Source organism: Arvicola amphibius, chromosome 15, assembly GCF_903992535.2.
Source record: "Arvicola amphibius chromosome 15, mArvAmp1.2, whole genome shotgun sequence".
Classification (NCBI taxonomy): Eukaryota; Metazoa; Chordata; class Mammalia; order Rodentia; family Cricetidae; genus Arvicola; species Arvicola amphibius.
Window position 1 is genome coordinate 51,656,504 of NC_052061.1, and position 15,410 is coordinate 51,671,913.

The 15,410-nt window shown below is 47.6% G+C and overlaps 1 protein-coding gene across 2 annotated transcripts in view; it reads right to left on the bottom strand.

The window, feature by feature from the left end:
- Window positions 1-15,410, bottom strand: part of Pcnx2 (pecanex 2) — a 140,432-nt gene that overhangs the window by 29,536 nt on the left and 95,486 nt on the right. The window contains exons 22-24 of one of the 2 annotated variants that reach the window (XM_038312855.1): window positions 10,446-10,556; window positions 5,829-5,956; window positions 1,810-1,872 (exon numbers count right to left, since the gene is read on the bottom strand). In XM_038312855.1, coding sequence (XP_038168783.1) covers window positions 1,810-1,872; window positions 5,829-5,956; window positions 10,446-10,556 — 302 coding nt within the window. The remainder of the gene's footprint in view (window positions 1-1,809; window positions 1,873-5,828; window positions 5,957-10,445; window positions 10,557-15,410) is intronic. The other variant, XM_038312854.1, reaches the window with a different exon arrangement.

Consider the following 15,410-nt stretch of genomic DNA (forward strand, 5'->3'; position numbering starts at 1 on the left):
GAGCCTGCTGGCCTGCTCTTAGGACACTAACTAAACATCACCCTTGGTTCCCTGCACTTTTAAAGAAGAGACCTGAGTGAGAGAATTAGCCCTTTCTTACTGTGCACACTCTTCTGTACTTTAATACAACAACAACAAGTGGAAGTTTGGCCCAGAACATCTTAGAGCACACTGACCACACGTCTGTATAATTAGGGAAAATGAGGCATTTGTCGTTAGCGGAATGCAGGATGGACTTCTGAGACTGTCCATATGCCTAATGCAATGATCCTGCTGTGTCACTGAGTCCCACAGCTGCATACCAGAGACATCCCCATCTCCCCTCCAATCCCTAGACACTGATGGAAAGGCCCACAGATAACAAGCCTGACTCTCCAGTTGCTTCCAGGCTTTAAGCTCCGACTTTATACTAATTGTGTTTATGCAGTCCCAGTATAGATGGTCCCAATAGAGATGGTTTCATTTGAGGATGCTGGATGCATTTGGTAGTTGCTTCCCAGGTTTCGTGTCTGATCTTTGGGGGCTTGTGTCTTGCGCTCTGAGGCTAGGGTGATAGTGGGCAGTGGTGGCCAGATGCACCTTCAGGTCTGCTCTGTGGTCACAGATCCCAGGAGGGAGAAAGTGACATCCTGCGGTGGGTTATGTTACCAAATAGGAATGGGAGGTGGGTGAGAGGCGCCGTATGCGTCCTCAAGTTGCATGCAGGTATCAGCACTGTCAAAGATAGCCAGCAAGAACACAGGACACTGCACTTCCTAGAGGCAGAGAGAGCGGCCTGAGCCTGAACAAATGTCCAGCTTCACTAAATCACACTTTATATCGACATTCTGATAAGGGGAAGAAAGAGACAAATGGCTAAAAATGAGAACACCTATAGAAAGAAAAGAGTCATATCTCCCAGTAGGTTACTCGACAGCTTAATATCGACCAAGGTTTCTGACGAACTCTTGATGCTCATCCTACAATGGTTCATCCATATAAAAATCAACATGGGGGGTGGGCTGGAGAGATGGCTCAGAGGTTAAGAGCACTGGCTGCTTTTCCAGAGGTCCTGAGTTCAATTCCCAGCAACCACATGGTGGCTCACAACCATCTGTACTGAGATCTGGCGCCCTCCTCTGGCGTGCGGGCATACATCGAGGCAGAATGTTATATACATAATAAATAAATAAATCTTTTTTAAAAAAAGCAACATGGGGCCTTTTGTTTTTAAAGATGAGGCCCCACTATGTCACCTAGGCTGGTCTGAAGTTTCTGGTCCTTCTGCACCTGTTTCCTGAATGCTGGGGTTACAGTCATGTGCCACCATTCCCAACTCAAAGAATGTTTTCCTAAGGGACCAGTCCTTAGAGTCTGCTTGATGTCTACCATATACAAACAATTTAAAATATCTTCACAGGGTAACTGGATACAGTCACTAACCAACCCCAAATAATGGAAGGCTATTTCTGAAGAAACCAAGGGGGAGCTGATGAGTGTACTTGCCCAGGTATGCACTGTGGGCAATGTATTTACCAAGACATGCCTTGACTCTGCCATGAGAACACAGAACATACTAAACACCTTCCTTTGGAATCTATCTGCACAACAAAGAAACACAAGGTTTAGAGAGGGTAGGGAAAGCAGGGCTGGAAGAATGGCTGCTCTTCCAGAGGACCAGGGTTCAATCCCCAACACCAACAGGGCAGCTCACAACTGTCTGTAACTCCAGCTCCAGAGGATCCAACACTGTCACACAGACATGCATGCAGGCAAAACACTAATGTATATAAAATATAAATAGATTATTTTTAAAAAAAGAAAAAGCACTTACCTGGGTCCCTTTCCATTTGCACAGCCAATCTTGTGTTGGAATTATCCACACGCCTTGTACTAGAAGGGGCCACAGAAAAGTAAAAGGTCAATGGTTAGATCTCTGCCCATTACGAAGCTGGTGGACCGAACAGGTGTGAGAAGGAGCGTGCAGGGTGCTTACAGGGGAAAAGGGACATGGCCACGGAAATGCTCTTCCCTCTCAGAATTAAAATGATATATGTTTTATTATCATCTCTCTCCTTGTCCCTCCCTCCCTCCCTCCCTCCCTCCCTCTATCTCTTTCTCTCTTTCTCCTCCCTCCCCACTTCTTTCTCTCTCTCTGTGTGTGTGTGTGTGTGTATATGTGCACGCCATGGCTCTCCTGTGGAGGCCAGAGAAAGGACAACTCGCAGGAGTCTGTGCTTTCCCGCCATGATGTGTGTACTGGGGATCAAACTCAGGTCACCAAGCTTGGCAGCAGCCACCCACTGAGAATCCCACCAGCCCATTTCGGTGTTCACACAAAGCACCTGCGATTCCAGTTGGTTCTAGAAAATGCCTGTGGTAGTCGGCCTCTCAGCCGCAAGCTTCTACAAGTCAGGGACATACTTACAGGGTTTTTCTTTGGTTAAGCCATGAGAAGAACTCTTACAAACTTAAAAAAGAGCCAGATTTTCTGCAGCCCTGGCAAGAAGGTGTCACCAGGACAGGGTCTGCCCTGACAGTGCAACTTGGTTCAGGGCTCCTAAACGGCATTGGTGATGGCCAGCCTTATTTCTGAGAGTCAACAGTGGGGAAAGGATCTGGTCTGGGCTTCACTCTGTGACCAATCAGCAAATCTCTCCAAGTAACTTCTGCATAGATCAGTGGTTCTCAACCTCTCTGATGCTGTGACCCCTTAATATAGTTTCTCATATTGTGGCGACATCCCCCCAGCACAAAATTATTTTCACTGCTATTTCATAACTGTAATTCTGTTATTATTATGAATCATAATGTAAATATATGATATGCAGGCTGAGAACCTCTGTCATTGCTGCTCACCCTACCAGCACCCCTGAGACAATGCCTCTCATTCAGGCCACACGCCTGAAGACCCCTGAATGTCAGCGTGTGCTCTACTCGGAGAGCCTGTGTCTGAGTAGCCGTCTTTGCACTTCAGACGCAGAGTACCAGCCTCATCAGCCTTTAAATGGTAGAGGTTGTCAGGAAGATGATGGTGCTTATCTGTGATAAACACGATGATGGTGTTTATCTGTGACAAACATGGCGGTTTCACATTGTTAAATCCACCCCACCAACATTAAGAAAGGCACTTTGTCAAGACACAACAGCATGAACACCACATCATACACAGGGTGACACAACAGCATGAACACCACATTATACACAGGGTCCCACTGACAATTCTGAAGAATTGTCTATGGTATCTTCTAAGAAGAGAAGCAGCTGTGTGTTCATGCATGTGTGTATGTGTGTATGCGTGTGTGTGTGTGTGTGTGTGTGTGCAGGTGCGGGATATAATCTAGGCTGTTGGTCCTCAGGTGCCTTTCACCTTTTGTTTGAGTTGGGAGTCTTTCATTGGCCTGCAACTTCATCCCACGAGCCAGGCTACTTGGCCCATCAGCTTTCAAGAGTCTGCCTGTCCCTGCTTCCCATCCTGCTGCCGGGATCCCAGGCTCACACCGCTGGTATTTTGTATGGGTTCCGGGATCTAAACTCAATCCTAATGCCTTCAGGGCAGGTGCTTTACTGGTTGAGCCCTCTGCCAAGCCCACCCAGCTGCCCCTGATGCTTCACACTTGACTTCGATTTAAAGGCATTGACATGCTCAGTGTGACCTGACCAACAATGAGCATTTGTCAGGAACGTCATTGGAATGCAGACCTCTTGACTGAACCTGCCTCCCAGGGATTGGAGCTGATTACAAGAATACTAGGATGGGATTATATTTGAATCAGTGAAATGGCTCATCTTCCGAAAAAAAATCAAAAGCATCATTTGCTTCTGTATCCGCCTTAGACATTCACCAGCCATCTAGCTAGGGTCCAGTGTGAACCTGATGGCTGATTCCACGGAAGGGCTTCAGACAATGGCTCTGTGGATGCACTCAAAAGGCATGAACCTCAGCACGCTGCTCCATCCTGCGTCAGCTTCCCTCCCCAACAGCCTCGCGGCATCTCTCAAAACAGCAGAGCCCAGGCCACAGAAGACCAAGCAAATAACAGAATCCTTCATAATGAAGGCTAAGGTCCCATGTCTGCATACTGAATCCCTAAACAGAATTTTAATTTCACCTTAAGACCTAGGACAAATGGAATTTCCAGCTGCAGAATAAACAATTTTTAACATGGGACTGAGCCAAAAGAAAGTCAATTATCCCACTCCTTAGGGAATGTAGACACTTTGTATAGCTCCGTCCACTGCAACGCTGTCTTTCCAAAGGTGAAAGCCTCTTTGGGACACAGAAAGCTCACTAAGTCCTCATGAGCTACACCTGGATACCCGGTACCCCCAGGCCTAGAGCATCTCCCCCTCAGAAGGCAAGCTTCCAGAGTTCTATAATCTGAGTTCTCCTCCAGTGAGGTCTGCCTGGAACCTCGGTGCTCACGACTGAGAGGTGCTAATTACCTCTGTAATTGGATTCCTGCCTGAACCCTCCCATCGCATACCATCCGATCTGTTGCTTCCTCTCGCCCTCTCCCATCTCTGGGAAGCAGGCCGGTCAGCTGGGCACGCACCTGTGGGTGGGATTTCTTTTCCAAAACTTGCCCTACGAAGTCACTGTGTCCTGTGAACAATGCCAACCTGGAGGTCTAGGTCGGTGCCTTGAACAGGCCTCTGAGAGGTCTCTCCAGAGAAACTGACCTGTTGGGAGGTAACTCTTCCTGTATCAGCATGGCACGCAGGGAACAGAGCTGGCCTCCCCCTGACAATCCTGTCCCGACTCAATACATCTCCTAAGCCAGTCACCTGCTCTTCCATGTGGGTTCGGATGTGCACCTCACATAGTTTGCTGAAACTATTTCACAGTCGCTTTGCCAGCACACACTGGTTGTTCATGGGAGACCCTTCACATTCGTTATGCTGCTCCTGACTGGAGTAAGACAGACAGTATCTGTCCCTGTGGTTAGGAATGGACGGTCCTTCTAGCCCTGGTCTGACTACAGTATTGTTGGTTCAAAGTCCACGTTTGGATTCCGATTACTCTAATGTTGTTCTATTCCACTTCATTTCTCTCCAGGGTATTTTTAAAAACTTCCTTCTGCATGCTTGGTTTGGAATTTTTATTGACTGAACTTGTACAGGGTACAGAGGGGAGAGTCTTATCTGTCTTATCCCTAGCTCTCTGTTGTCTGAAAGAGCAAATCAGGACATCAGAGACTTTCCGGAGTGAGACCCAAAAAGACACATGACTGTCTCTATGGTCTTAAAGATGCAAGCTGAGCATTCACACAGGCATGGGACTGACCAGCTGATCCTGGGGACATGAGCTACGCTAGGGAGAGACGTGGCTGTGATGTACACAGGTGCATCTGGGAAAAGTTTATTCCCCACTTTTATTTAATTTCCAGTAAGACTTCTAAATCTTAAAATATCCCATAAACCCATATATTCATGGAGAACAAACAGCTATGATATATAATAACTACCTGAAGAGACAATATTCTGCACCTCAGTTGCACAGAAAAAGATCTAGACTTTTCTTTAAGTTTGAAAATAGTAGAAGGAAATTTGCTTCAAATTTGGTGTTTCAGATACTAAGACAGGCTATGTCGGCTCTCAGCTACAGGAGCAGAGGGTCAAAGGTCAACACAAGGCTGGCACATCCCTTCCTCCCAGCTGTTCTGTGCCTCCCAGCATCCTCTTGGCTTGCCCCCCACAATGGTTCCCCTGACCAGAATTGGGGTGAACAGGTCTTGAAAACTGCAACACGGAAGCCTGCCCTACAGCATGCAGAACCACCATTTAAGGGGAGGGTAATTGCCAGGCGCATGGCGGTCAGTGACTTAGCGGTGACATCAGGTTCTTACTTATAGCTTCTCTCCCAGAACTTCACCGGCCTGACGTAGGAAGTGATGAATATGACACTCCCAAGGAAAGGGCTCAGGGGCGTAGAGAAGATCGAGGTGGCAAACGTCTGGAAGAAAAGCATGGCTGAGTCTGAGAGGATGGGGTTAAGGCAGAATACGTGCTGTCGTTACCAGAGTTTTAAACGCCGCGTCCACGGATCATGGTGTCACCTGTCTGTTACCCCAGCACTAGGCAGGGGGACAGAAGTTAAAGGTCATCCCAGCTACCGTGAGAATTCGAGGCCAATCTGGGCTACAAGGAGACTATCAATGAAGACTCCAACACTGCCCTCTAGCTTCCATGTGTGTGTGCATTGAACATACACACACACACACACACACACACACACACACACACACTCTCTAGGGGAGGAGAGGTGTAGGGTAGAGGAGAGGAATGAATGAAGAGACTCTCCATGGGACAGTGATTGCGTAGTCAGCTGAGGCTGTGTAGGAGCACCAGTACAGGCCCTGGAGTCCTAGAGCAGCGGTCTGCCAAAGCCTCCTTCAGTTCCCTCCAATAGGAAGGGCCCAAAGGTCAGCCCACAAGGCAGATGACCAGTGGAAAGTACAATTAAAATGGAACCCTCAACACCAATAATTAAGCACTTTATGAAAGTCATTAGAAGCTTAAGGGGATACAGCAAGGGGAAGTTTCCCTCCTCACAATGCGCGTTTAGTGGCGATAATTAGGGAAGGCCATCTAATTACGGGGAGACGATAGCTGGGCACAGTGTCTACACATGTTCAAAGGGTGTGCTCTTCTCCCCGGAGGCACGAAGCTCAGAAGCCAGTGGAGGTGTCAAGGGGGAAAACAGGCTAGAACTGGAGAAAGCAATTTATCCACAGTGCCCTGCTGGCTGGAAAGCTAATTCAATCCCAAAATAGAGCAAATTAGCCAGTTCTTGGTGTGGGATGGAGCCTACACTTTTTAATAGGGTGATAAGATAATTAACGTTTGGCAATTAGTGGGGATCCAGGCTGAGATTTAGGGGTGTGACACCTTTCTCTGGACCGTTATGTATACCCAGCTTCTCCACCCTTCATCTCTTGTGGACGCTGGGTGGTAAGAGTCCTGATCTTCATCACTGAACAAGAAGGGAGAGGTGTACGGAGAAGGAAAAGTTTTGGAGGCAGTGGCCAGCGCAGGGCAGTTGGAAGGCCTCGTCTTAGCAGAAGGGAATAAGTAATGTCATGAAAGGACCAGTTTTAGGGATGAATGGAATATTCTAAAACTGGTTGTCAAATATCCTATGCAATATGCATCTTGAGTGTCTCCGTTTCGTGTGTGTGTGTGTGTGTGTGTGTGTGTGTGTGTGTGTGTGTGTGTGTGTACTTGGATGTATTTTCATGTAAAGGCCAGACCTCAATCTTGACTGGCTTTCCTCAGACACAGCCACTTTGTTTTTGGAGACAGGGGCTCCCGTTGACCTGAAGCTCACCGAGGAGGCTGCTAAGTCTACTGACTAGTGATTTCCAGGAATCTTCCTGCCTCCGTGGCCTCTCTGTCATGGAGATTACAAGTGCCCATCAACACATCCAGCCTCAGTTTCCATGAGTTCTAAGAGTCTAACTCAGGTCCTTGTGCTTGCAAGGCGAACACTCTACGGAATGAGTTCCTAGCCCTCAAGTCTCCATGACATAAGAGAAGGTGTCTACAAATGGAAGCATTTTGGCTTTAAGCCATGCTGCATGCTGGCTAATTTGATTCTCTGAGGATTGGCTGAGTCGTTAACACAGGGTCTGGCATGAACCCAACAGACAGGCACCCAAGCCATGGAGCCACAAGAAATCACTGGAACCCATGCTTACCTATCAAGTGTAGATATTGACAGGAAGCTCTACCAGTCATGAAAGGCTGGGGATCTCAGCATCCCACTTTAAACTGCCACCGGGGTTCCTCAACCATGCACTTGTATTTCATTGATAATTTTCATTTAAGAAACATGCTTGAAATTCCAGGTGATAAACCTTAGAAATGCATCAGAAATAGGAAGTCCCCCATCTTTGTTTAAAGGACTCTGTTTAGGGAAAACAAAGTGGCTTGCAGTTAAAGGGGGCACAAACATTGTTTTTCCCTCTTCGCTTATTCTGCCAAATTACCCTAAAAGGATTTGGAAATATCAGTGTAGGTCTAAGAACAGGAATATATCACTCTGTGCACAAGTGATCATCAGTTTCCCTCCCCCAGCAATGAACCGTGCAAGCTACAATAGCGACCTTTCTACAGGCTGAGCCCATTGTTAGAGTAGGGGCACAAATATTAGGGGATTAACCAACAACTTTTAAAAATTGGATTTAAGGCTCACTCCATGAGATTGAATTCATATCTCATACTATTACTGTGACCAAGAACATGGTACGAAATATACCATAGGACCTACTGGAATTATCCTGCTAAATGAACACAGCACTATATCCTACTCCTAATGACATTGTTCTACTCAGAGATCAGCGTGACTCTCATGCACCATCAGAGAAGCTTCTCCTTGCGGGAGATGGCAGTTAACATGCAGACACACAACTGGACAACGTGCAGAGAGAGAGAATTTGGAGTGCACAGCCGTGAGTGGGATGTCTTTGCTACACCCTCCCCTCAAGAGTCAGAATCTATGTGGAAGAAGGGGCAGAAAGATTGTAAGGGCCAGAGGTGGTAGTTGATTTAAAAGACATTTTAATGAACTTTTAAAAATTTAAAAATCTAGAATATGTTATTGCTTCGTGATGATCACAAGTATGTTTCTGTCCTGGTCCCCAGGTTGAGTAAGGAATTTCCTGTGAGGAATTCCAATTAACTTCCTAAAAATTTCATGGGAACCCAGCTCCCAGCCTCATTCATAGCAGCAAACAGCACCCAGAGTGCTTTGCTGGAGTTTAGTGCCTTCACCCGAGGGTGTCAACACAACTGTGGTTTCTGTGTCCACCTGTACTGGTTGGTTTACCTGTCAGATTGACACAGCCTAGCATCACCTGGGGAGAGAGACTATGGAGGAATTGTTTGGATCAGGCTGTCCCGTGGGCATGTCTGAGAGGGACTGTCCCGGCCATTCACTGAGGTGGGAAGACCTCCTCCAGATATGGGCAACACCACGTCATGGCTGGGCGGTGTAAAGGAAGCCGAGAGAGCCAGCAGGCAAGGATGCGTTCCTTTCTCACCACCCTTAGCTGTGGGTGTAATGAACTAGCTGCTTGAGTTTCTGCCTTGACTTCCCTCCGTGACAATTCCACTGGGACCAGGAACCCAAGCCAAATAAACCCTTCTCTCCCTCAGTTGCTTTTGGTAAGAGTGTTTGTCATGGCAACTGTCTCAGGACCCGCCCCTGAATCTGACCTTGAAGTTGTGCGGAGCCCAAGGATGGACCTATGCATCTTACAGGTTCCTTCCAGGGTTCTGACAGCAGTGGCTCTGAGCCTTGTGACCACAATCAAGGATACAAAAATTACTAAATCACTAGAATCAGTGGCACAGGAAAGCTCGAGGGACAGAATTTTAGGCTGACATCTAGAAACACCATTAACCTCTCTCTTCAAGTGTACTCTGGTGTTTTCTTTGTTGGTTTTGCTGTAGTTTTGAAGAAGTCTGGCAATGTAACCTGACCAGCCTGGACTATGTAGATCTGACCTACCTTGAGTTTGTAGACAATCCTCCTGCTTCTTCTTCCAAAATGCTAGGATTACTGGTGTGTGTCACCATGAATGACTTTTAAAAATCAACTTCTCTATGTTGGGCATAAAATTTAGTTATCTGTGTCAATGCAATCATTAGAAATGGCATCTCCAACTTGCTTTGAACTGAATTAAATCAATTTAAAGCTAATTATCATTATGGAAACACATTAAAAATGTACAGAAACCAGTCCTGCCTAGCGACCACAAAATAAAACTATGATTAATTTTGTAGTCTCTGAAAGGATTTAGGGGTAATTCTACTTGTATCTAATTCTAGATTTCTTAATATTGATAAAGTAGATACAATAACTACATTATGTCACAATACAATAAAGAAAATATTGAATTCATTAACCTTACCTATAACGTTTAAGGGTAAATAGATGTGTACGAGTTTGCATACGACAAATAGTCGTATAACAAATCAGTTATTTTCATATAAAAGGCCAACTCTCTGACTGCATACCTGGAGTTGGGAAATGGGAACCTCAGAAAAAAGTAAGAGTTCAGCTAACAAAATAACATGGTGGGCACAGACACTTGTCTCCAGCTGAATGACCTGAGTTCTGTTCCCGGGACCCACGTGTCAGAAGGGGCGAACCAATTTCTACAAACTGTTCTCTGGCCTTCACACTTGTGCTATGGCACATGCCTCCCACCAAAAAAAGAAATATTTTTTTAAAAAAAAAAAATATGACCGCTGAGCATACATTGAGGGGCAGGCAGAGTCTAGAATGACCCAGTGTCTTTTAAGGTTAAGTGGCCTGGAGGGGACCCAGAGTGCCCCCGCTACCCCCGTTAAAATGTAACCAGGCAGGTTCTGCAGTGCTGTTACTGCCTGGTCAGTGGAAAGCCCCAGCCTGTAAAATGCAAACCTCCGCTGGGCAGGTGAGAGCAAGCAGAAAGGATATGAGGGATGGCAAAGAGCTGGGCAAACACGTGAAAGGAAGAACCCCAGGCCATCTGCCAGGGGGCCACGTAGGCCAGGACAAACTGCAGCTTGTGAAGCAGGTCCTCAAGCTGAAAGCGAAGAGAGAAAGGTTAGATTGGTCGCCACATCAAGGTCATTTAAAGGACATTGGTTTTGGGGTACGGGCCATGAGATCACCGCTGGCTTCCACCTCCCAGCAGCATCTGTCCAGCAGGCGGTGTGAAACAGCGTTTGATGTGGATGCTCCCCAGAGGCCACAGGTCAAGCAGAGAGGCTTGTCCGGCTCATCTCAGCAGATCCACACACTGGCTCTGAGTCCGCCTTTCTCAGAGCGATGATCACAGCTCAGCCTAATTCTTTAAAAGATACTCTAAATTGTTTTCGTGTGTACGTGTCTGTGGTTGCTTGATGCAGGGAGGGGGCACGGATGCCATGCTGTGTATACGGAGGTCAGAGGGCAATTTTGTGGAGTCTCTTCTCTCCTTTGCTTTACACGGGTTCCAGAGTTTGAACTTGGGGCCATCAGGCCCATATAGCAATCGCCTTTACCTGCTGAGCCACCTCACCAGCCCAATATCCCATCTCTTGGAGGCACAGGAAGCCCAGCCTCCCTGCCCTACATTGTCCCAGACTCTGTGTGGCAGTGACAAGATGCTCTAACCCAGTTTCCAACCCCTGGCCTCCTTCTGGTATAAAGGATTCCCTTTAAGTTGGGATTTCCTTTCCCCCACCATTAACCCAACCAGACAAGCTCAGGTTCCCTGCAACAGACGGACCACACCAGGACTACAAACCCACCTGCCACCCCACTGTGGATCACTCTTGGTGTAACTGTTAAGAATCCATCTGTGGCTCATGTCTAGGCGAAAACTGCAAGCATGAACAAGACTTTCTTAAGTGATACACCCCCTTCCCCCCAAAGGACTGGGCAATGAAAAATTCCTGTCTGTGTTCCCTGGGTGGTTGTGTCCTGGGAGGCTCTTCAGACACCTTCCCAGGAAGCCAGTAAGTAGGTCAGGCCCAGCCACGCAGTCAGACAGACGGCCCCAGGGAGGGCAGGCATATCTGCAAGCACAAAGCCCTTGCAGGTCCAACACAGTGCTGTTGTGATTAAATGAATCTATTACAATTATTTTTTGCTTGGCACAGCAGTTTGTATTTACGCAGAAGCAAAACCAGTAATCAGACGTCGGAGGATTCCAAACCCAGCAGTTTCTTGCTCTAATTGCGCCTGGGCCCCAGCTATCTCCATTCTTCCCTATGTCTCCCCACGTCTCCATTCCCTCATGAATAGCATGAAGGGTGTGGTGCCAGGGTATCTCAGGATGCTAAACAGGAGACTCGGGGGTGGGGGGTAAGCTTGGCTGCGTTCTGCCTCTGGAGAAGCGGGGCACCTGGCCGTCAGCTCTTTCTAGTTCCTTTGCCACCTTTTCATGTGTCCCCAAGGAAGAGGCTGTGTGTGTAGGACCGCGTGGGTTTAATACTATGGGCTGGAGTGTTCTACACAAGCATGTCAAGTCCCCGTGTCCTCCAACAAGAATGGACAGTACCATGTGGAGAGAAACAGAGACAATGTATTAAGAAAAAAAGACAGAAGCACAGCACATGAGCCAGAAGCACAGCACATGAGCCAGAAGGACAGCACATGAGCCAGCGGACCGGGGCCTTGGTGGGTGACCTGTAGGTGTGAACTGTTCCCTACATGCTTCTCCACATTGGCCTTGTGCGGACAGGTTTCCAGTCTGGCTCATTTTGTATGTTGTGGGCATGTGTGTACATGCATGCGTGCATGTGTGTGTATATGTGTGCAGTGGTGTGTGTGTGTGTATAGGCCAGAAGACAATCTTAAGTATCATTTGTCAGGTACTGTTTACCGTTTTGTTTCTGTTTTGCGACAAGGCCTTTCATAGGCCAACTCACCAAGTACGCTATGCTGTCTGTCCAGTGAGCCCCAGAGATGCCTCAGTTTCCCCACTCTGGGATTACAAGCACACACATCCTGCCCAGTTTTTCTATGTTGTCCTGGGAACCAGCTTAGAACCTAACGCTTGGACAGCAAGCTCTAGCTATAGAACCATCTCCCTGGACCCTCATTCCCCACCACAATCTCCTGCCACAGGAGTGCATTCTGCCCAGACCCCAGCTCCGACGCTACCCTTCTGCATAAAAAAAAAAAAAACAGGGTCTCAGTGTCTACTTGAAACAACAGGCCCTGTCCCCAGATTACCCACATGACTCCCCCACAGGTCACTGTCAGCTATACACAGGACACCAGCGGTTTCTACTCTCTTTGGTCCCTTTCCTGTTCTCCTCCCTTCTGCCACCCTGGTTCAAGCTCCTATCATGAAGCACACAGCTTATTTCCAAAAGAGACACTGAGGAACCTGCAACCCCAGGACTCCAGAGGATGAGGGTCAAAGATAGAGCTCAAGAACAGCCTGAGCTACATAAGAGGACACACATACAGGTGTGCACACATACACACAGGCACACACACATGCACACACACAGGCACACACATGCACACACACAGGCACACACACAGGCACACATACACATACACCACACACATACAGGCATGCCCACATATACACACAGGCACACACAGGCACACATACACACACAGGCACACACAGGCACACACACAGAGACACACACACAGCACACACATAGGCACACACCACCAGCAGGACCCACACATCTCTAAAGAGTCACAAACAAGTGATTCCTGCCAAGCTACACCTCTTTCCCAACCTTTCGCCAGCACAGGATCTGAGTCCTAACTGCAGCACTCCTGCCTAGGCACAGAGTCCAGCTCACGATGCCAATTCTGCTTTATTTCTAGATGCTTAGAACACACCTTCCCTCCCCAAGCCTTTGCCCCTCCCAGCCACCATGACGCCCTCTGCACATGCTCCAACCTATATTCCTGCACCTTTTGAAGCTTCTGGAAGCTTCCGTGGACTCCACCTGCCTGACCCCTTCCTCCTCAAAGCTCCAGTCAACACCTGCATTCCCACTCACGAAGGCTAGCTGGGCACCACTTCCATGTGCTTTCTGGAAGCTTCCAAGCAATGACCTCCTTACTCATGAGCCTCCTGTCCCGGGCTTACCTGGTGTCACCACAGAATACAGGCTTAGCTTGAGAGGCTGCTTTTGAACCTAGTTCTCCCATCTGCAGTTATGAGACCATCCCACCACTCACTATTCTCCTGCCTCTGTTTCCTCACCTCTAAATGGTGGGCACAGGCTGGCCAAGCTATAAAAATGAGCCAAGTGCTCAGGGTGGTGCCTGGCCCATGCAGAGTCCCAGGGCTGGGCTGTCCACCACACTATTGACAATTGATGGCCCCAGGACAGTGCTTGGCAATCATAGCAATTTTCCTGATTTTTGTGTGTGGTTTGTGTGCACATGTGCACACGTGTGGAGCCCAGAGGCCAATGTCATGTGCCTTCCTCAAATGCTCGATATCTTATTTTTTTAGCTAGGGTCTCTCACTGAACCTGGTGCTAGCTGACGTGGTTAGGCTGTCTGGTCGGTGAGCCCTAGACCCTTCCTCTCCACCCGATGACGGCTGCAATTGCCGGAACATGCCCTCATTCCTAGGCTTTTACATAGGTTCTGGGGACCTGAACTTGGATTCTCATGATGGTGTAGCAAGTGCTTTACCAACTGAGCCACCTTCCCAGTCCAATAACTGATTTCAGAACAAAGTTTTTTGAATAAACTATTTTCTAAAATCCCAAACTCTTAAAAAAGTAATTCATTTTAAATATAGGATCATCCACCCATATGCATGAAGTACAAGAAAATGCCATCTAGAGACTGCTGCAGAGACCTTGAACATGAACCATGGTCCTTCACAACAAGGCTGCATATTGTGGCTTGGTAGCAATTATTAAAGCAGTATCACCATGAAACAGCCTTGCCATTAATTTTAATTTTCTGAGTGGCAAAAGCACCCATGTTGAACTAATGGTCTGCAGAATTTCATGTTCAGTGTGCTATGGGATGGCAGGGTTTTCTCAGGTCATGCAACCACATCCTTTTGCAAAATTTATTCAAGACAAAATGGTTTTTAGAAAAGTCCCAGGGTCGATGGGGTGGTATGCAGGATCTTTGACATCTTTGGTCTGCTTACAATCAGATGGTCCTAGTCACCCGGTGTCCTCCATACATAGCCTACTGTGGTTCCAGATCAGCATGGACCAGAAAGCTCCTAGAACATTGCGAGAGTTTTCTCGGGCCTCCAACTTTTATGTAGTCAAGGACGACCTTAAATTTTTCATCATCCTGCCTTTATCCCCTGAGTGCTAGGATTGCAGCCCTGTGCCACCGTGCTTGATTTAAGTGACAGTCCTTAAATGTTCCTTCGATTAGAGGAAATAGGAAAGTTCCTAGTTTGGTTCTGTCTGAAATCACATGTATTTGATCAATAGTTCAAAAGGATCCATGGGAGGTGACTCAAGTGGTAGAATGGTTGTCTGGCATCCGTGAGGCTCTGGGTTCCAGCCCCAACACTACACAAAGTGAGTGTGGTGGTGCACACCTCTAACACCAGCATCTGAGTGGAGGATGCAGAAAGATCATCGGCACAAGGTCGTTCTAATCAGGTTTTGCCAGCTTCACACAGACCTTCACGTACCTATCAGCTGAGGAACTGACTTTATCAGAGTGGCCTGTGGGCAGGTCTATAGGGAGTTTTCTTGATTCATGACTGATGTAGGAGGGTCCAGCTCACTGTGAGCGGTGTCACCCCAGCAGGGAGACCTAGACTGGGGCAAGTCTGCAGGCAGCATTCCTCTGTGGTGTCTGCTTTAGTTCCTGCCTTTGGCTTCCTTTGACGACAGATTGTAAGAGGTAAGATGCAATAAACCCATTCTCCGCAGGTTTTATCACAGCCATAGGGAAACTAGACTAGAAACTGGTACCAGGAGTGGGG